This window comes from Cololabis saira, chromosome 6 (genome assembly GCF_033807715.1).
Source record: "Cololabis saira isolate AMF1-May2022 chromosome 6, fColSai1.1, whole genome shotgun sequence".
Classification (NCBI taxonomy): Eukaryota; Metazoa; Chordata; class Actinopteri; order Beloniformes; family Belonidae; genus Cololabis; species Cololabis saira.
In genome coordinates, this window is record NC_084592.1 from 14,854,325 (window position 1) to 14,874,684 (window position 20,360).

General features: G+C 39.0%; 1 protein-coding gene across 1 annotated transcript in view; it reads left to right on the plus strand.

Moving 5' to 3' along the window:
• col4a1 (collagen, type IV, alpha 1) overlaps positions 1-20,360 on the plus strand; it is a 76,255-nt gene that overhangs the window by 33,069 nt on the left and 22,826 nt on the right. The window contains exons 3-31 of the mRNA XM_061723352.1: positions 2,396-2,485; positions 3,915-3,959; positions 4,050-4,094; positions 4,935-4,997; positions 5,112-5,165; positions 5,880-5,906; positions 5,983-6,057; positions 6,140-6,202; positions 6,386-6,421; positions 6,580-6,618; positions 7,833-7,919; positions 8,040-8,075; positions 8,176-8,235; positions 8,372-8,407; positions 8,510-8,557; positions 8,658-8,690; positions 14,294-14,354; positions 14,484-14,519; positions 14,632-14,778; positions 14,872-14,955; positions 15,067-15,150; positions 16,087-16,157; positions 16,267-16,458; positions 17,731-17,899; positions 17,988-18,080; positions 18,268-18,372; positions 18,506-18,603; positions 19,519-19,669; positions 19,775-19,888. Of these exons, the coding sequence (XP_061579336.1) occupies positions 2,396-2,485; positions 3,915-3,959; positions 4,050-4,094; positions 4,935-4,997; positions 5,112-5,165; positions 5,880-5,906; positions 5,983-6,057; positions 6,140-6,202; positions 6,386-6,421; positions 6,580-6,618; positions 7,833-7,919; positions 8,040-8,075; positions 8,176-8,235; positions 8,372-8,407; positions 8,510-8,557; positions 8,658-8,690; positions 14,294-14,354; positions 14,484-14,519; positions 14,632-14,778; positions 14,872-14,955; positions 15,067-15,150; positions 16,087-16,157; positions 16,267-16,458; positions 17,731-17,899; positions 17,988-18,080; positions 18,268-18,372; positions 18,506-18,603; positions 19,519-19,669; positions 19,775-19,888 (2,242 nt within the window). The remainder of the gene's footprint in view (positions 1-2,395; positions 2,486-3,914; positions 3,960-4,049; positions 4,095-4,934; positions 4,998-5,111; positions 5,166-5,879; positions 5,907-5,982; positions 6,058-6,139; positions 6,203-6,385; positions 6,422-6,579; positions 6,619-7,832; positions 7,920-8,039; positions 8,076-8,175; positions 8,236-8,371; positions 8,408-8,509; positions 8,558-8,657; positions 8,691-14,293; positions 14,355-14,483; positions 14,520-14,631; positions 14,779-14,871; positions 14,956-15,066; positions 15,151-16,086; positions 16,158-16,266; positions 16,459-17,730; positions 17,900-17,987; positions 18,081-18,267; positions 18,373-18,505; positions 18,604-19,518; positions 19,670-19,774; positions 19,889-20,360) is intronic.

The window sequence follows — 20,360 nt, forward strand, 5'->3', positions numbered from 1 at the left end:
TTCAAGTAAATTTTCACTTGAAATAAGTAGAAAAATCTGCCAGTGGGACAAGATTTATCTTCTCATTACAAGCTAAAAAATCTTGTTCCACTGGCAGATTTTTCTACTTATTTCAAGTGAAAATTTACTTGAAACAGGTGGAAATGGTTGTTTTTGAGTCTTGTCTTAAATGTAATGAGATTTTTTTTGACTAAAAATTAGACATTTTAACTAGAAATAAGACAAATATTCTTGTTAAGATTTTCAGTTTTTGCAGTGTATAATAACTAGTGAAATCGATCATGTTGTTCTGATTTGCATTTGTAGTTATTCTATATGTTTTTTTTTTTTATTCTATATCCCTGGCCGTACCTTGCCATACCCAATTGACGCCCCTGCCATCCATCCATCCATCCATCCATCCATCCATCCATCCATCCATCCATCCATCCATCCATCCATCCATCCATCCATCCATCCATCCATCCATCCATCCATCCATCCATCCATCCATCCATCCATCCATCCATCCATCCATCCATCCATCCATCCATCCATCCATCCATCCATCCATCCATCCATGGATGCCGGTCTAAGCAGAGAGGTTTAGTTTAGTTTAGTTTAGTTATACAGCAGCATTCCCAAACCAATCAGATATAATCCCTCAACCACGCTCTGAACCAGATGGTTTTATCAGGGTCTTATATGTAATATAACCAGGGATTAGACTGCTTCTGTTCTAAAACACTCTAAAACAGATTTATAACCCTCCCAAATAAGGTATTTGGAGTCAAACGATTTGAATCCGCTGCAGGTAAGTAGATCATGTTTCAATGAACATTCCCATTATTATTGCTATCACGCGTCGGCTTAACCCGACAGCTGTAGAAGGTTATCAGCTTGTTAACGGCAGCGGTTTGGGCCGTTTACAGCTCATTCTTATAGCAACGGTAGCCAAAACACTTGCCAAACAGCGGTGTAACCGACTTGTGTGTGACAGTCTGGCCAGTCTCCGAGAAATCAAAGCCCCTTCTGTGTTTCCAAAGTAGCCGAAAGGCCTCGAGCAGCTTTCCCAGGCCTCATGTGAGCGCTTGTTTCCCCAGTGATATCATAACTTTTTTCATGTTGCACAATGGCAGTTGCCATGGCAACCGGCTACAGTAATTTCCATTCGGCATTCAACATTCTTTCTCTTGACTGATTTGAGACAGATGTTGTGAAAAGCAACCCCCCCCCCCCCCCAAAAAAAAGAAAAACAAAAAAAAAACCACGTCTGATAAGGAGCTTGTCTGAATATAGGAACTTTTATGGCCAAGTCTCACTTATGGCCGAGATCTCGCGTGGCTCGACTCCTCCTGTGGAGCAGTGCTGCCCTCTAGTGGCGGATGTCGGTGTCTGCAGGTTTAAGCGGCTGAACAAGTGTGACCCACAGGCCTTAACCCTTGTGCTGTCTTTGAGTCAAAATGACTTAATTCTTCTATCCTTCTTTCCTCCTGCCATGCTCTCTACTTCCTTCTTCCTTTCCTCTTTTCCTCCTTTTTTACCTTCCTTTACTCCTTTTTCTTTCTACCTCCCTTTCGTCATTTGTTCCTTTATTACCTTCTTTGCTTTTCCTTCCTTCTTTCCTTATTTTCTCCATTCCTTCCTCCCTCCCTTCTTTCCTTTTCTCCCTTCTTTCCTTCCTTTCTCCCTTCCTTCCATCTTTTCTCCCTTCCTTACTCCCTTTCCTACTTCCTTCCTTCTTTTCTCCTTTCTCCCTTCTTTCCATCTTTTCTCCCTTCTTTCCTCCCTTCCTTACTCCCTTTCCTTCCTTCTTTCCTTCTTTTCTCCTTTCTCCCTTCTTTCCATCTTTTCTCCCTTCTTTCCTCCCTTCCTTACTCCCTTTCCTACTTCCTTCCTTCTTTCCTTCTTTTTTCTTTTCTCCCTTCTTTCCTCCCTTCCATCTTTTCTCCCTTCCTTACTCCCTTTCCTACTTCCTTCCTTCTTTCCTTCTTTTCTCCTTTCTCCCTTCTTTCCATCTTTTCTCCCTTCTTTCCTCCCTTCCATCTTTTCTCCCTTCCTTACTCCCTTTCCTACTTCCTTCCTTCCTTCTTTCCTTCTTTCCTTCCTTCCATCTTTTCTCCCTTCCTTCATTCCTTCTTTTCTCCCTTCACCCTCCCTTGACCCAAAGACAGCACAAGGGTTAAATAGATTCAGAACAAGTATGAAAATGGGATTTTATTGACATTGAAAATCGCTTGAATTGGTTTATAAGTGATATATCTGTGTTCTGTACAACAATTTCAGAACTGTCATGTATTTTTAAATGGTTTAAAGGCAAATATCAATGGCTAAAATAACTTAATCTCTGTTGTTATTAGGTTTTTTTTTTCTTTTGATAAGTATTTATTGTTTGTATTGTGTCTTTTCATCACAGGGGGAGCGTGGATTTCCTGGTCTCCAAGGCAATATGGGATTCCCAGGAATGCAGGGACATGAGGGGCCCCCGGGGCCGATGGGACCCAAGGTTGGTGCACATCTTCGTAGGGGGCTTTGGTCTTAAAACTATTGGACTAAATTAAGTGAATCGAGCACAAGAAGCAACAAGATTCACACAAATCACAGTAACCATCAGTAAAAGAAAGGATTATAAACCTTTACAAGCTCAATTTAAAAGTCTTGATCAAATATTTAACTGGCTGTTCAAGAATTCCTTCAGTTTGTGAAGTAAAAATTAATAAACAAGTCAGAAACTGGTGATTAATTATGGATTCAGATGAGAATTACAGAAACCGTACGAATCAGCGTTGAACTCATCCTACTGTCACCTCAAAAACACCTTGAGGATTACACCGTTAACGTTACAGAGATTTTTAACAGCTGGTTCATTCATGTATCTGTAGACAGGGGGCCGGATTCACAAAACATTCTTAATAAAAAAAATCTTCTTAAGTGTCATTTTTTTTCTTAAGTTCAGTCTTAAGAAGAAAAAAGAGAAGAAGTCATATTCTACAAAAAAGTTCTTTAGTATTTTCTCAACTTTCTTCTTAAGTTTCTTCTGAAGAAAAAACTTAAGAATAAATGGTATTTTTCAAATAAAAGTTCTCAAATTTGTTCTTGACTTTTTTCTTAACTTTAAGACAACCTTGACCTGTCTTAAAATGTATTCTGTGAAAAGGTGAAGCCTGAATGAAATGAATAATATATATCATTTTGTATACCAAGTACGTAGAGGTGCACTAAATAAAAAGCCAAACATATGTAGCTTAATAAAATAAAATGAAATTCAATAGACTGATATGTTCATTTTAATACATTTATTAAAATTGTGACGGCTCTGATGTACAGGCGTACTGAATCGTTCATTTAGTATGCAGTATACAGTACATACTGATGCAGTATGTAGCATGTAGTACTTAGTATGCCATTTCGGATACAGCCATATTTTAAGAAGTTCTTAAGTAGGAAAAATAAGAAATTCGTAAGAAATGACAGTTCTTAAGATGGTTCTTAAGAAAATATTGAGGAATTGCACTTAAGAACTTTCTTATGAACATCTTAATTTTAGATCTTAAGACATTTCTTAAGATCGTTCTTAAGAACATATTGGTGAATCCGGCCCCTGATCGGTCAGAGAGCTGCAGCCGTTTCAGGTTCTTACCGAGGTCTGAGGTCTCTGCCCCGACTCTCGGCCCGCCACAGATCTGACGGTCTGATGTGAGTCTGTGAGCCATCCAGGGGTTTTATTGTCCAGAACAGACTGCTTTCTTTCCCTAAAGTTCAAACTAAGAGGAGCTCTTTTCAGTTTTTAAATGCTGTGCACGCGGTATAACCTTTTAGTCTTGACTTTCCTCCTTTTTTGACTCGTTTGTTTGTCAGAACATGAATGAAAATGTTGTATCTTTGAGAAATAACCTTTCTGCATCACATTGATCCTGGTCTCGTTCCTCTGACAGGGAGATCTGGGAGAGTCTGGAGCTCCAGGAATGAAAGGAGTGCGAGTAAGTAAAAAAGCCTTTACATTATTAAGAAAGACTCTTCTTTGTGTGAGCCTGCCTTCAGAGTAAACGTGGTGTCTTGTGATGTTGCAGGGCCCTCCTGGTCTTCCAGGCTTCCCAGGAAATCCAGGACTACCAGTAAGTTTCTTTGATTTACCTTTGCTGGAATAAATTAAAAAAAATGGAACTGAATTAAACTAAATAGCACTTTATTGATGCACCAAACATGATTATATTGTTGCAGTATAAGCTAAAGGGACAAACTAATAAATAAATAACTGTTAAAAAGTCATAAGCCTTTGTTTTTTTAGACCTTTACTAAATTCAGTTAATGGGACAGCAGCTGAATGTCAAGTTTGAATGATGCTCTGGTTAATTTTGTGACCCAATAACACTCAGTACGTTTACAGAAAGTTGAATTGTTGCTTTAATCCGACTGATATAGAAGTTTTAACAGCCATGTTTACACCTTAGCCGGGCTGTAGTTGAACCGAACTGAAGCTCTTGAGATCAAGCTTTTAGTGCCAGATACTGCGTTCTGATCCTAATCCTAATTAATTCAAATGGATTTCACAGGTTGCATTCATTAATTGATACATAACTGCATTATAGTTCTCAAACTTTCCCGTTGTCACGGTTACCCGTGCAAAATATGAGGAAGTTGCAACAATATGAGGTCACATCGTACTGACCATCTTGGAAAACCTTTTCAAAATGTTGCATTTGATAGAAAAAAAGGATGGAAAATCTCAGGAATGCCAAAGTGCAACAAGCGGTGACTCACGCGGCGCCGTCACGCGTCTCATGTCTGACTTCCTGCAACAAACCAGTTCATTCATTTAAATGAGAACGAAATACCTGATAACTGATCGAATCTACACAACTTACATCTGGAGGATCCTGGTTTTTTTTTGCCCATATTGTAACTTTGGAAGCTGTTACAGCACAAGACTCATCTGCTTCTAAACTCTTTTGTAGGGCATCAATGGAAACGACGGCCCCCCGGGTCCATACGGCATACCCGGATGTAACGGGACCAAAGTAAGCTCTTGATTAACGTGTTACATGTTAATACTACAAGCTATTACACTGTAATAAACATATATGAACTCAGCTCTCGTTCTCACGCTCTCCTGTGCTTCGTGTGTGTTTCAGGGGGATAGAGGAAGGGACGGCGTTCCTGGTTTTCTGGGTCCCCAAGGGTCTCCTGTAAGCACCTCACCTCTGCAGTGACCGACAGAGTTCAGCGTTCAGCGACACGTTAAAACACTGAATGAATTGAATGAATTAAAAAAAAAAAAAGAAGTCAAATGAATGTTTTTATCCACCAGCATCTGGGTCAGTCCCAGAGGTTTTCCTAAACTGTATTTTTGCAACTGAGATCACAGCGTGCACATTTATTTATTTATTTTTGTATTTATTGGTTTGTTTGACAGGGACAATGCACATCAATAAAACATTGCTGTAAATGTGCCAGAGTTAGCCAAGAGGCTATTTTTCATCTGGTGTCCCTGGACAGATGTAAGAATACAGAAAAGTACAGAAGTACAGAAATACAGAAAGGTGCAATTAAGTTTTAGTGCTGACAGAGCTGAGTATTAATCAACCATTTCTTTAAATGAGCTCTAAATAAACTGTATGTGTCCAGTTCTCTGATAGTTGCAGGGATGGAGTTCCATTCTAGTGCAGCTTTAACAGAGAATGCAGACTGACTGAAAGCACTTTTTCTGAGTGGAATATAATACAATCCCCTCTTGCTGCACCTCTTGTGAACTGATCAGCAGTTGTTCTAATGTTGACAAAGTGTCTGAGTGGAGGAGAAGTCAGGCCGTATATAATCTTGTGCATAAGACAAACATCTACATATTTAATCATATTTAGTCATATTTCATAAATCATATTTCTGTTCTCCACTGTTCCCAGGGCATCGCAGGAATACCTGGGATGAAGGTAAGCTCCCGTTCCTCAGACAGTACAGATGTTCTCTGGTGTCCAGCATGACGACACCGTGGTGGTTTTTTCTCAGGGTGACCCCGGCGGCGTGATGGGAATCGTCCCCTTGAAAGGAGAGAGAGGTTTCCCCGGCACACCTGGACTACCTGTACGTACAGCAGCAACGTGAAGGATGTGTGCTCATTAACGCCGGGCCAAATACAAACCAACTGTCTGTTTTTTTCTTCCAGGGACAGTCTGGCCTTCGTGGGCCGACCGGGCCTCCGGGGTCGCGAGGATATCCAGGACTTAAAGTGAGTTACTCCCACACGGACGAGCCGCCATGTCTCTGGTGATGTATGGAGGAAAATGTGCAAAGCTGACACGTACCAGCGAACTAAAGGAACATTAAATCTTTGTGGACTTTTTCCTGTTCTAAATGATTACTATTTTGACTAACATTTATTTTATTATTTTTTAATTTGGCCAATTGACAGGGTGATAGTGGTCCCCCTGGCCCCCCAGGAGAAAAAGTAAGTCACATATGCAAAATTATAATATATATATATATATATATATATATATATATATATATATATATATATATATATATATATATTGTATACATTTACAAAATATGGCTGAGATTTAAAAAAATAAATAAAATAAATGTTTTTTATTTATTTTGTAGGGTGACAGGTTGGCCTTTGTGAGTCAGAAAGGGGATAAGGTGAGTTTCCTTTTTTTTAAAATATTACTAACACTGTACAATAAGCTGTTTTTAAAATGATTTTTAATATCATACTGACTTATATTACTGCAGCATATTTCTGAATTAATATTTTAGGTAGGTTTTGTCATTGATGACCCATTTTTGGGACTTTTAATTTCACTGCTAGTAAAGTGTGTTCTCTTGCGATGGATAATAATTACGAAAGTTCATAAACAATTTTTTTATATAATTAAATCTTTTTTTATTAACAAACATATAACCTTAAAAAAAAATCCCTACCTGATTTTTCAAAGGTTCAAAATTTTCCTAAGATGTCAAATACCCAGTTTCCAGACTCTGTAGCTGTTATTTTAAATGATTGATCAAGCAGCGGATAAACATTTTGAAAGAGCAGTCATAGCAAAATGACTTTCTCCTCACACAAGCATGCTGATTGGTCGTCTGACCTGCAAATCCACCCAGTCTATGCATCTGTCCCCAACGGGGTCCGCCCCCCGTCCTTAGACAAAATTCATGCCGAGTATGTGACTGGTTTAGGGAGGCATTAGTCATTAGCAGCAGAGTGAGTGGGGAGCAGTGGGAGGGGGGGCAAACAGGTGCTTTTAGGCCCGATGATCTAACACGGGGGTCGGCAACCCGCGGCTCTAGAACCGCATGCGGCTCTTTAGCGCCGCCCTAGTGGCTCCTGGAGCTTTTTCAAAAATGTTTGACCTTTTTTTTTCCTTTTTTTCTTTTTCTTTTTTTCCTTTTTGTCTTCTTTTTTCTTTTTTTGTCCTTTTTTTCTTTTTTCTTTTTTCCCTTTCCTTTTTAATCTCTATATTTCAAGTTTTTTCTCGAAGTTTTGACTTTTTTCTCAACATTTCGACTTTTGTCTCAAAATTGTACTTCAACATTAATCTCGACATTTCAACTTTTTTCTCGAAATTTCGACTTTTTTCTCGACATTTTGACTTTTTTCTCGAAGTGCGTAATGTAAAAAAAATCTTCCCCCAGTTATAACTAATATAGATACATGTAGCATGTGTTGTCTTCATTCTAAGGCTGATACAAGACTTTTTTGCGGCTCCAGACATATTTGTTTTTTATGTTTTTGGTCCAATATGGCTCTTTCAACATTTTGGGTTGCCGACCCCTGATCTAACAAAAACAAAGTGTTCCCACTATGGAAGCCAGTTGTACATTTCTTTATGCCTCCTTCTTAATGTATGTAGGGTAGCCAAGGAGCTCGAGGCCCCCCAGGCCCCCCAGGACATCAAGAAGCGACTGGAGAGACCACCGTGCTTGTGCCTGGACCTCCGGTAACACTGCCTTCGTGTATCGATAAATTATAATACCTTAAAATCCACTGCAGTGTAAAAGCTGGCATGTTTTTGTCTTTGCTGTCCCCTGATTGTTCTTCTGTTTTATTATTCCTGAAGGGGATCCACGGACAAAAGGGTGACAAAGGAGAACACGTTAGTATTGTACCTTCAAATGCTGTGGTGTAAATGTTATTGTCTCCTGATATCGTTTGCTTTATGATAACTTGTAATAAAATACTTGTGCTCGTTACAGGGCTTTTGTCTCCCTCATCAGCACGGGATCAAAGGTGAACCGGGTCAACCTGGGTCAGAAGTAAGTGGTCGCTTAGTTAGCCCATACGAAGGAAAAAACAAAGCTTTATCGTTTTGCCACAAACAATTACTGCTTACAAAGAAAAAAAATAATGAAGCACATGTGTTTAAAGTGACGGTCTGTGTCTGTACTTCAGGGTAAACGTGGAAAGGATGGAGAAGATGGGCTGAAGGTAACAATAAATGACCGCTGTTCCACTTGTTCTGTCATTCAACTACATTTTCCTTTTACTGTCTACACATCTGTTGGTAATGCACATTTTCTCACCATGCAGGGAGAAAAAGGCTTTCCTGGCACTCTTCCTGGATATCCTGGATTACCAGTAAATAACATATTCATTCATTAAGTATCATGTCCTTGACTGTAATATGAAAAATGGTGCCAGTCGAAGGCATTTATGATGAATCTGGCTCTTGTTTTAGGGTGAAAAAGGAGAGAGAGGACCCCCCGGTTATGTAAGTGACACCACTGTTTCGGATTTTCCTTTTACTCTTTTTAATGAGCAATAAACGAGCTGATTTAACCTTCACAGGACTAACATTTCTCCAAAATACTCTTTAATGACTGCATTATTTACCGTATTTTCCGCACTATAAGGCGCACCTAAAAGCCTTTAATTTTCTCAAAAACCGGCAGTGCGCCTTATAATGCAGTGCACCTTATATATGATAATTATGGTAATTTCTGTTACTGTAGTCAGGGGGATTGTGGGTAATGTAGTCAGGGGGATTGTGGGTAATGTAGTTGGTGTCGCCGAAGTAACGGCGCTAAAAACGTCAGGAATCGTCACAGACGTTCAAGACAACAGCAGCAACGCTGACTCGCATAATGGAGACTTTGACGAGACGGAGCAAAGCTGGTTTTTATTTTGTTTATAAAGTTTGACATACAGTACTTTTCTTCTTGTTTTATTTTTTGCATTTGCTGTAGGATTTTGTAGGATTTCCTGTAGCGCAGCTCCATCAGGTAGATACGTAACTCAAACCCAGCCACTATAATACGGTATTTTACCATATATTTAGTGCACCTTATAATGCGGTGCGCCTTATATATGGAAAACAGTTTTAAAATACGTCATTCATTGATGGTGCACATTATAATGCAGTGCGCCTTATAGTGTGGAAAATACGGTACTAAAGAAAAGCATTCCTCAGTATTAAGGCCTTATTTAATGCTCTTTTGATAGTTTACTAAATATGTTTACAACTGAGGTCGTCAAAAACGTGTTTTTTAAAACACATTAAGATTGTGTTTTGGAGCAGGCCTGGCAGTGGCTCAAGGGTAATATCGCACATTTGTGCTGGAACAACCTGGATAAAAGAGAAAACCCGTGTAAGATCCTTGTAAACTGTGAGAGGCCAATTTGGTCTTGGCGTAGGCTTTTCTGACCGACCGACCTCGGAAGAGGTGCAGAGCTGTCGGCAGACGTTTACAGGGTCTCACATTCCCACGTCTCTCAGTGGCGAGATTAGAAATTACTGCTGCGTTTGGTTTGGCCGAGGCCGGTTTGGTTGGTATAAACAGCCGGTTACGAAGTGTTGATGGCTAGCAATTGGCTGAGAAGACTGTCAATCAAAAGATTAGGCCTCGTTGATGCATTTACTTCTTTATAGAAATTCACCTGATGTGGTTTAATAAATGAACCCCCTTCAGAATTAACAATACAAACCAAAGCAGCAGGCTGTCAATATTTTATTTAAAGCTGCTTAAAAACAGCGGATGTTCAATCCAACATTATTCTGCGTTAGAATTACTCATATCAACCCTAGTTGTTTCTTGTTGGACCAACATTTGTCCTCTAGACACTTTCAGGACATGTTTTTGACATGTAATAATCTGACAGCAACCATTTTTTTTAAGTAAGAATACTTGGATGTCCTGTTATTGCTGTTTGGAAAATATCTTTTAAAGGTAAACATATCCTTGACTCTGGAGTTTAGATGAAATGCTTCTGACTTTGGCCAAAAGACTAATTAAATGATAATGATAATTGCAAAAAGCTTCCATATTTAGATAATGTAGCCATAGCGACGAGGCTTTCTAGCAGCAATTATACAGTAGTTTGCTGGAAACAGATCTATTGAAGCGTAGAACTGCCACCATCTTTAAAAGAATATTAGAGCCATATCATGTCATAATGTGAAATGTTAATGTTCTAACAATATATGTTTTACATTTGTACAATATTTGATCACGTTATTACAATATATCTTTCACGTTTGAAAAATAGATTTCATTTAGACATCATTACGTCATTACAATACAGTATACATATTTATCACGTTATGACAATAACATTACATTCTTATGTGTGTTTTGACTTACTGCAACCTCATTTTAGTGTTAATTATTTTGTTTGGTGACGGCATTGATAGCATCAAAAAATACAATGGATGATATTAAAGGATTAAAAGTGATTCACTTAAATATTAGAAGTCTTGTACCTAAGATTGATTTACTGCGTGCGTGGGTTTATTTGCACAAACCAAGTATCATTACACTTTCTGAAACATTTCTGAACAGTGACATCTCTGATAACGAAATCAGCATAACAAATTATTTATTATATAGGGCAGATAGACTCACTAGGCATGGAGGGGTGGCTATTTATGTTTCCGTCGACATGGTATCTGAACTTATTACTCCCTCTATTGCTCCACAGGGTTTTGAGTCGGTTTTTGTTAAAATTGTTTTACATACTAATAAGAGTTTACACATAGGTAGTATATATAGACCACCCTCTTCTCCAGTGGACTCTTTCAAAAATTTGATTTCAACTATTACATCCATATCTGCCATGAATGAACTAATTTTACTGGGTGATTTCAATAGAAATTGGCTAGATAAGTCATCCGACACAATTAAAAGGAAATTCATTGGCATAAATCTCACCCAGCTAATAAATGAACCAACACGGGTCACCAAAAAAACAAATTCTCTACTGGACTGGATATTGGTCTCACATCCTGACAGGATTATTAAATCTGGAGTTATGTCAGACTGCTTTAGCGATCACTCGATCATTTACTGTATATGGAAAATTAAGCTCCCCAAATCACCACCAAAGCTGATCAAGATCAGGCAACACAGGAAAATGGATCCAGAATTATTTTGTAACGATTTAATTAATATAAATTGGGACCGTTTTCAGTTGATACCCAACGTTCAGGATGCCTGGGACTATTTTTTCACTGAATATAACGAAGTGCTGGATAAACATGCTCCGTGGAAGATGATCAAGGTCAGAGGTCAACATCTTCCCTGGATTACCCCAGAACTTATTAGTCTCTTCAGGCAGAGAGACAAAGCATGGTCGGTTTATCGGAAATCGAGAAATAATGCTGACTGGGAAGTGTACAGACAACTTAGAAATCAGAGTAAAATTAAAACTCGTAATGCCAAGTCTAATTATTATAATGAATGTTTGAACTCTGAATTCAAAAATCCAAAACAATTTTGGCGGAAGATGAAATCAATTACAAATGATAAAGAAAAGCATATAAGTAACAAACTAAGAATTGATGGTAATATTTTGCATGATGCTTTATCCGTTGCCCAAGCATTTAATCAGCATTTTTCTTCTGTCTGTTCTACTCTTCTTCCTGTCTCGAAAACCAATGAATGGTTTGGCAGCACTTCACCTGCTGTCAGTTCATCTTTTTCATTCAGAAAAATCATGCCAACCGAAGTACTGAATGCTATTAAAGAATCCAATGGTAATAGTAGCGCTGGACTTGATGGACTAGAAAATAGATATATTAAATTAGCTGCCAATGTTCTTATGTATCCTCTCGCGGATCTGTTCAATCTTTCATTTTCATCAAATGAATTACCTATCATCTGGAAACTGGCACGAATCACACCGCTCCACAAAGCTGGTGATATTCTTGACTGTAATAATTATAGACCCATATCTATTATTTGTTCAATTGCAAAAATCTTTGAAAAACTGGTCCATTCTCAACTCACAGATTATCTCAAGATTAATAATATTCTATCACCTGCTCAATCTGGCTTCAGATCCAATCATTCAACAACCACTGCATTGCTGAAAATAACAAATGACATCTTCACTGCTGCAGGCAATGGTGAAGTCACTGGTGCAATATTTATTGACCTAACCAAAGCGTTTGATTTTGTTGACCGGTATTTGTTATTAGATAAACTGTACAATATAGGTCTATCTAAAAATGCAATTCTGTGGTTTAGTGCGTTTCTTCACAATAGAAAACAATGTGTTGTTTTAGATGGCAAATTTTCTGATTGTCTGATCCAGGAAAGAGGAGTGCCACAAGGTTCCACCTTGGGACCCCTTCTGTTTTCTATATATGTTAATGATTTACCATGCATCTTCAATAATTCTTCCGTACAACTGTATGCTGATGACACGGTCATCTATACATCAAAATCTGACCCACTGGAAGTGCAGGCCATTCTTCAATCTGACTTTAATAGACTTGAAGACTGGCTCTCGTGCAACAAATTACTTCTTAACAAAAATAAATCTGTCACTATGATCTTTGGTTCCAACTTGAAATTGAAATCTATATCAAGTTCAATGTCTATATTCTGTAAAGATGGCACATTTCTGCAGAAGGTCGATAAATTTAAATATCTTGGTGTATGGATGGATCCCACCTTGTCATTTAAATCACATATTGAAAGTATTGTACGGAAAGTGAATTGTCGAATGAACATGTTACATAGATCCAGAAAATGTTTCACAAATCGTGTTAGAAAGAGACTGGTTGTGCAACTGATCCTTCCGATATTTGATTATTGTGATGTTGTTTACTTTTCCTCTTCTAAATGTGTTTTAGCTCCTCTTAACAAAGTGTACAATAGAATCTGCAGATTTATACTGGACTGTCCTTATCATACTCACCATTGTTCAATGTACCAGTCTCTTCACTTCCCCTCTCTTCATACTCGACGACAGACACACTGGTTTCAATTTATATTTAAATGTATTCATTATGATTACCCGCCTTATTTAAAACAGTATTTTTTACAACTTACATCTAATTATCAAACCAGGCAATCTATTTATCCTTACTTTGCAGTGCCTCACAATAGGAAATCAGTGGGTACAAAAGCATTCAAGTTCAAAGGCCCAAACGACTGGAACCATCTACCTGTAGTTATCAGATCATCGCAATCATTAATCTGTTTTAATCAAGTCCTATCCACCTACCTTGAAACACCCTGCTCCTGCTTTCATTAACTCTGTCACCATATTTCTTTTCATATTTTTTTTAAAATATTTTTTTTATATTTTTTATTTTTTCTTATTTAATATTTGTTCAAACTCTGGTTGCAATCTTGTCGAAGTGATTTTTGTATATGTCTGTCTTGTTTTTTTTTTTTTTTTTTTGTTTTTGTTTTTTTTTTTTGTTTTTTTTTTTTTTTTTTTGTTTTGTTTGATTGTTTGTTTTTGTTTTGTTTCCCTGTCTGTATTGTATTGTATTGTCTTGTCTCCTTTCACTGTATTGTGCTGAATTGTGTTATGTCTTGATGTTTTTTGTGTAGGACCCCCTCGTAAACGAGTTGTTACAACTCAAGGGGCTTATCCTACTAGAAATAAACAACTTCAACTACTACTCTTACAATATAATATTTATATTTTAATAACGTGATCATACATTGTACAAACGTGAAAGGTTTTTCGTTATGACTTGATAAACATGTATTGTAATAACCTGATATCATATTGTTCAAACATGAAAAACTATATTGTAATTAAGTGATAACATATTGTAGAAACTTGAAAAAGATATTGTTTATACATACATTTTCACGTTATATCGTGATAATGACACTTTTTCTTTCACTGAGGTGGCAGCTCTACGCTTCCGTACAGAACAATTAAGCTAACTCTTATTTTTTATGCACATCTAAATCTGCTACCTTTATTTGGGACCGGCTGATTGACATATACTAATGTACAAAACAGAATTATAAACCAGAGCTTTTTTTTTTTTTTTTTTAAGGATAACTCTCAAATGATCTGCGTTCAGCAGATTTAATATGAATATATCAATTGCATCGCATGTTTTAGGGAAGTGGTGAACCTGGCCCCCCTGGTACCCCTGGCTTCCCCGGATTAAATGGAGAAAAAGGTAAAAGGATGTGATGATATGCAGATACATTTATTACCAGGGATGAACTTATTCCATGCGGTCACAAGCGCTTGTTCCAATCCTGTCGATGACGGTCATTCTGTTTTTGGGCGTTGTCTTGCTCTGCAGGTTTTCCTGGTCCGCAGGGAGAGGCCGGTCCACCTGGTAACATTCAGATTTTCTTTGCACGTTTCAGTCATTTCCGTGAAAGTCTGAAATCTTCCGGTGTTGCTTCTGCAGTTTGATGTGAGGCATGTGCCTTCTTGTCTAACTTCAGGGGCTCACATTGAAGGCCCTCGGGGAGAGAGGGGTCAGAAGGGAGAAGTGGGAGAAAAGGGCGACACTGGCGTAGAGGGAGAGTCTCTTCCCGGACCACCAGGACAACCAGGTCTCCGTGGACCCCCCGGACCGCCCGGACAACCGAGTATGCCTTTCACAAGTTAAAACAGGTGCCACCTTGAAACAAATATGTCCACAAGTACTGATAAACAAACCTGTCTGTTTGTGGCCTGATTAGTCGACCCGAATGCGTGTGACGTTGAGAAGGGAAATCCTGGCCCAGCTGGACCCCCTGGGTTACAAGGCGAAGTGGGACAAAAAGGTATTGATGACTGACTTTGCAGCAGATCTGTTGAAATGACTCAAATATATCAAGAACAAATGTATTCCAGCATGTATTCCATCTTAAATTATGTTTCTTTGTGTAATTCAGGTGACAAAGGAGATACTTGCCTTCGCTGTGAGGTCGATGGTTTACCTGGATTACCTGGACCCCAAGGCAATAAAGGAGAACAGGGTGAGTGAACAATACTCGCTGGTAGGTTGGTAGGTTTAGTAGGTGGTAGGTAGATAAAAGTCATTACAACCAGAAAGGTTGCAGTAGATATTAAGAGTATATATGTGGAGTACAGTTGTGTGAACACGTATAAGCTGATAAAAAATGATAAAAGAAGTATTTACTGAAGCTTTTGCAGTATCTTCTTTAGGGGTTGGCATGGGATATCGGTATGGCAATATATTGCGATAATTTGCCGGCCGATTCGATATCGATATCCAAAATTTGAATGTTTTTTTTTCTGCCAAATAATAAATCATGTTTCCGACGGTTTGTAAATCCTGTATGACTTTATTGTATAGATGGGCTTATATAATAGTTAATGTTAATTTCATAGTATGTAAATAATATGAAAAAAATATGCAATTATGTTGTAGCATTAGCTTGTATAGTTACAATAACACGGCATGGATAATTTGAATTACATTATTTTGATTCAGTTTGTCCCATGAATTATCACTAGAATCTAATGTACGTGCAACTCATATTTTAAGATGCATAACGCCTTTTTACAGTTTTCATTGAACTATGTATAACCTTGCAATATATCGCAAAATTTGGATATCAGAATATCGTATTTTATCGTAATTCAAATATCGTGAGTCAAGTATCGTGACTCAAGTATTGTGACCTGTATCGTATCGTGAGGTCCTTTGCTATACCCACCACTAATGTTCTTTGTTCTGACTGGCTTTTTCGACCAAATGATTTCTTTAGATAGATTTATATTTTTATAATGTTGCTGTCTTATTTAGTTCTACTGTCTTCGCATTTATTACACAAAACGTGCATTGTCCAGACACAACATCCCTGTATTAAAATAGTGTTTGTGCAGTGGCACACGCCGTGAGTACTGAATGATTTTAAAGATGCACGACGTCCACTTTCCCCTGACAGGACCACCTGGTTCTGGTGGCAGCAAAGGAGAGAAAGGTGGTCATGGCTTCCCCGGACAGTCTGGAAGACCTGTGAGTAGAATACCAACATCACATTCATTAAATTAAATAACATTTATGATGATCGTAGGAATAAAAACTTCTGAAAAGGTAATTGGTTTTGCTTGGATGTTGTGTGCAGGGTGTCCCGGGAACTCCTGGTTTGATGGGATCTCCTGGTGCTGTAGGGGAGCCAGGCGATATTTCCGTTGCACCTGGTCTGAAGGGGGATAAAGGTCTTCCTGGTCTCCCCGGTTTAGAAGGACGATCAGGGCAAGATGGACTGTCGGGGAGAGAAGGCATCCCAGGTCTTCCTGGTGTCAAAGGCGAACCTGTGAGTCCGTGTCTGAGGTTTACATCAGTGTTTATCAGCTGTTGTCCATTCCCAATCGTCTTTTACCACTGAGGATCACCTTACACCACTATGTAACAATTCAATTAGTAATTCTAGCTCACAGAGTCGCGCTATGGTGAGGTGAGCGTGCAAAGATTTAATGTGCAAACTAGGGATGGGCGGTATGGACGAAAACATGTATCACGATAATTTCTGGCATTTATCCCGATAACGATAAAAACAAATACCAATTCAACTCCACCTTTTAAACTATATCTTTCTTTCTTTCTTTCTTTCTTTCTTTCTTTCTTTCTTTCTTTCTTTCTTTCTTTCTTTCTTTCTTTCTTTCTTTCTTTCTTTCTTTCTTTCTTTCTTTCTGCTCATTTCCTTCCTTCCTTCCTTCCTTCCTTCCTTCCTTCCTTCCTTCCTTCCTTCCTTCCTTCCTTCCTTCCTTCCTTCCTTCCTTCCTTCCTTCCTTCCTTCCTTCCTTCCTTCCTTCCTTCCTACACAAAAACGTCATCAACGGGAATTTATCGTTTTTACCGCGAGATGACAAATTCTTACCGTGGGGAATTTTTTTGATCATCCACTAATGCGGACAGTGAAGAAGGAGTCACATGATTGTTCAGATGGAGCTTGCATTGTAAAACCGGCTTAGGAACACATTTGAAAGATTGGAGATGTGTGGTGTTGGACAGGATTGTAAAGTTAACCTCTAGTGGCCAGTCAACCTCCGCTATTGTAATGATATGGCAGGTGGACTCATTTTATGGTAAATCAATATTTAAAACTATGTTCGTTCAGATTAAATCTGGTTTTATTGGGGAAAAAATTAAACAGTATGTGTATACAATACTTAACATCAATAAAACTTAATTAACGTAATAAATCACCTTGTTTGACATCATCATTACTGTTTACGCCCGAGTTTGCAGATCAACTCAGAACAAACTCAGCGTCTTCTGCCACGTCTCCATCCATCCATCCATCCATCCATCCATCCATCCATCCATCCATCCATCCATCCATCCATCCATCCATCCATCCATCCATCCATCCATCCATCCATCCATCCATCCATCCATCCATCAATCCATCCATCCATCCATCCATCCATCCATCCATCCATCCATCCATCCATCCATCCAAAATATAACAAATGTGTTTGCTTCACGACTTACTCCATTTACACTCTACCCTCTTTTTCATGAATTATTCAATCTGTTTTCATGTTAAATATAATATGACATTCCCTTCCTCTGTTTGGTTTAGGCCAAGGAGGGCATCAAGGGTGAACGTGGACCAGATGGAGAGCCTGGTCTTGTTGGGCCGATAGGAGAAAGAGGTCCTCCAGGTGTACCAGGCTTTGGCCAGACAGGAGAGCGTGGAGAGAAGGGCAGTCAGGGGAGACCGGGAACTTCTGGAGTTCCTGGATACCCAGGTAAGCGTGAGATCTGATGGTGCACGTTCAGCTTTTGAGTGGTTTAAATTCATTGCTAACACTAATAACTCCACCTTAAATTCAACAGGTCCAAAAGGTGAACCAGGTAAAGGTGTTATCACTCCAGGACCTCAAGGAGTACCTGGACCACGAGGAGACAATGGCAGACCTGGACTTCAAGGTGAGGAGCACCATCTTTATTAAAACTCATTCATTTAGTTGTTTCTCTTAAACAATTGTTCATTAATCTCAATCTTGTTTTGGATGTCTTGGATCCGAGAAATAATCCAGATGGCTGAGGAGACTGTGATGCTGAATATTCATCCTGGAAAAACGTTTATTTAGTTTGCTGTTACTGTCGATTGCAGGCGAGATAGGTCTGCCAGGTGATTCAGGGTTGCCAGGTTTTCCTGGACAAAAGGGAGAGACAGGACCACCGGGAATTGGATTTCCAGGCCCATCAGGCCAAAAAGGTGAGTTATTCCAGGACTTGACCCCATCACTCCGGGTCTGTTGAGACCAACTGTTACAGTAACTACTGTACCTATCCATGCACTATGGTTCCCATACACGCAACCGAGGGCAAATGTTTGGTCTATATTTTAGGAATCAGTGGAATTCCAGGAGCTTCGGGACTTCCCGGAGAGCCAGGAAAACCAGGAAGGGATGGCGTGACTGGAAACTCTGGTCTACCTGGCCAAAAGGTGTGTATTTGTTAACACATCTTACATTTTTTATTTATTTATCCTTTATTTATTCAGGAAAGTCCCATTGAGATACAATATCTCTTCTGCCAGGGAGTCCTGGTCAAGATGGCAGCAGAAAAATAAATTCAGTTTCATATAAAAGAAAATACATACAAGGACAAGTAACTTTACAAAAAAAAAAAAAAAACATATCAAAACAAGAAACAAACAAACATAAAACATACAAGGATCAGAAAGCTAAAAAGAATTCATGACAAGAATGACACTTGATTAAAAACAATGACATTGTTCTGTGAAAACTAATTTTAACATATGTTTGAACATGTTAAGAGAGGGTAAATATTTCAAGTTGAGTATGTGTTGTAGCTCATTCCAAGCTTGCAGTGCATAAAAGGAAAAGGCCGATTTACCCAACTCTGTTCGATGATCTAGTGTTATAGCTACTAGAGTAATATTTTAATAAATTGGATATGTACAGAGGTAGTTTACCCAGTAATGCTTTTGCAATAAATATTAACATATGTGATTTTCTCCTTAGACTCAGTGAAGTCCATTCAACCATTTGATACAAATTACAATGATGTGTACGTGCACTTGAACCAGTTACAAACCGCAAGGCAGCATGATAGACTACATACAGTTTTTTCAAAAGAAATGAAGATGCATGCATGTAAATTATATCACCATAGTCTAATACTGACAAAAAGGTACTTTGTACCAATCAACATGCCAGGTTCTTCTCTCTGGCCGTGCTCCACGAAATGTTTTGAGATCCACCTCGACAGTTTTTGTGTAATCTCGTAAAAATGGCAGCGATGGCACACCAGGGCACGAGATGCAGACGCAATATCCGGGGGGACCGGTTTGTGAAATAACTGCTGTTTCAGTGCAACGTGGTGCTCATCTTTACAGGGTGAACCTGGGCGGGGTCTCCCAGGTCCAAAAGGTTCCCAAGGCCCCCCTGGAGTTAGCGGTTTCCCAGGAGAGAAGGGTAACATTGGGTTCCCTGGTGTCCCTGGAAGAGAAGGGACGTCAGGACCACCGGGACCTCAGGGTCACAAAGGTACCGCAAGAAAACTTAGGACAAAGCCGCCGTGAAACTTTGTTATAATACCAAAAACGGTTGTTTCCTGCGTTAAGATTGATAACCTCTGGGTTTTGACGACAGGTGAGATTGGGACACCAGGACTTCCCGGCCAGATTGGCCGAGAAGGTCCTCCTGGAAAAGGTTCACCTGGAGCTCCTGGACCAGAGGGACCCGCTGGAGAGCCTGGACCATATGGTAAACACAAACTCAGCACAAAGAAAAACTACATTTTTATTCTTGGGGGTTATTGTGTCGTGTAACAGGAGCAAAATAATAGAGGCAGATGATAGATTCAGTTGTGGTAGCTAATAGCTTTAGAGTCCAGGGGTTCGTTTCACAAAGCAGGTTCAACAAACTCTGAGTCTAATCCTGAACTCTTAGTAGATCTACTCTTAGATCGGAAACTCTGAGTTTTCGGTTCCAGAACAGCAGATTTGAGTTAATTTACTCAACTCTAAGTAGTTTCACCTGGAGTTAAGCGTGTGCACCACAACTATCAAAAGCCAGCATCAATGGAGCCCCGATTTGACCATGGCAACGGGAAAGAGGTCTGCTTTTTTCACCCGAATGGAATTAGAGATTTTAATGCGCGCATACGGCGAATTTGAACATGTTTTTCGAAAAAAGAGTACACCGCAGCACAGAATATAATATAAAATTAATTTAA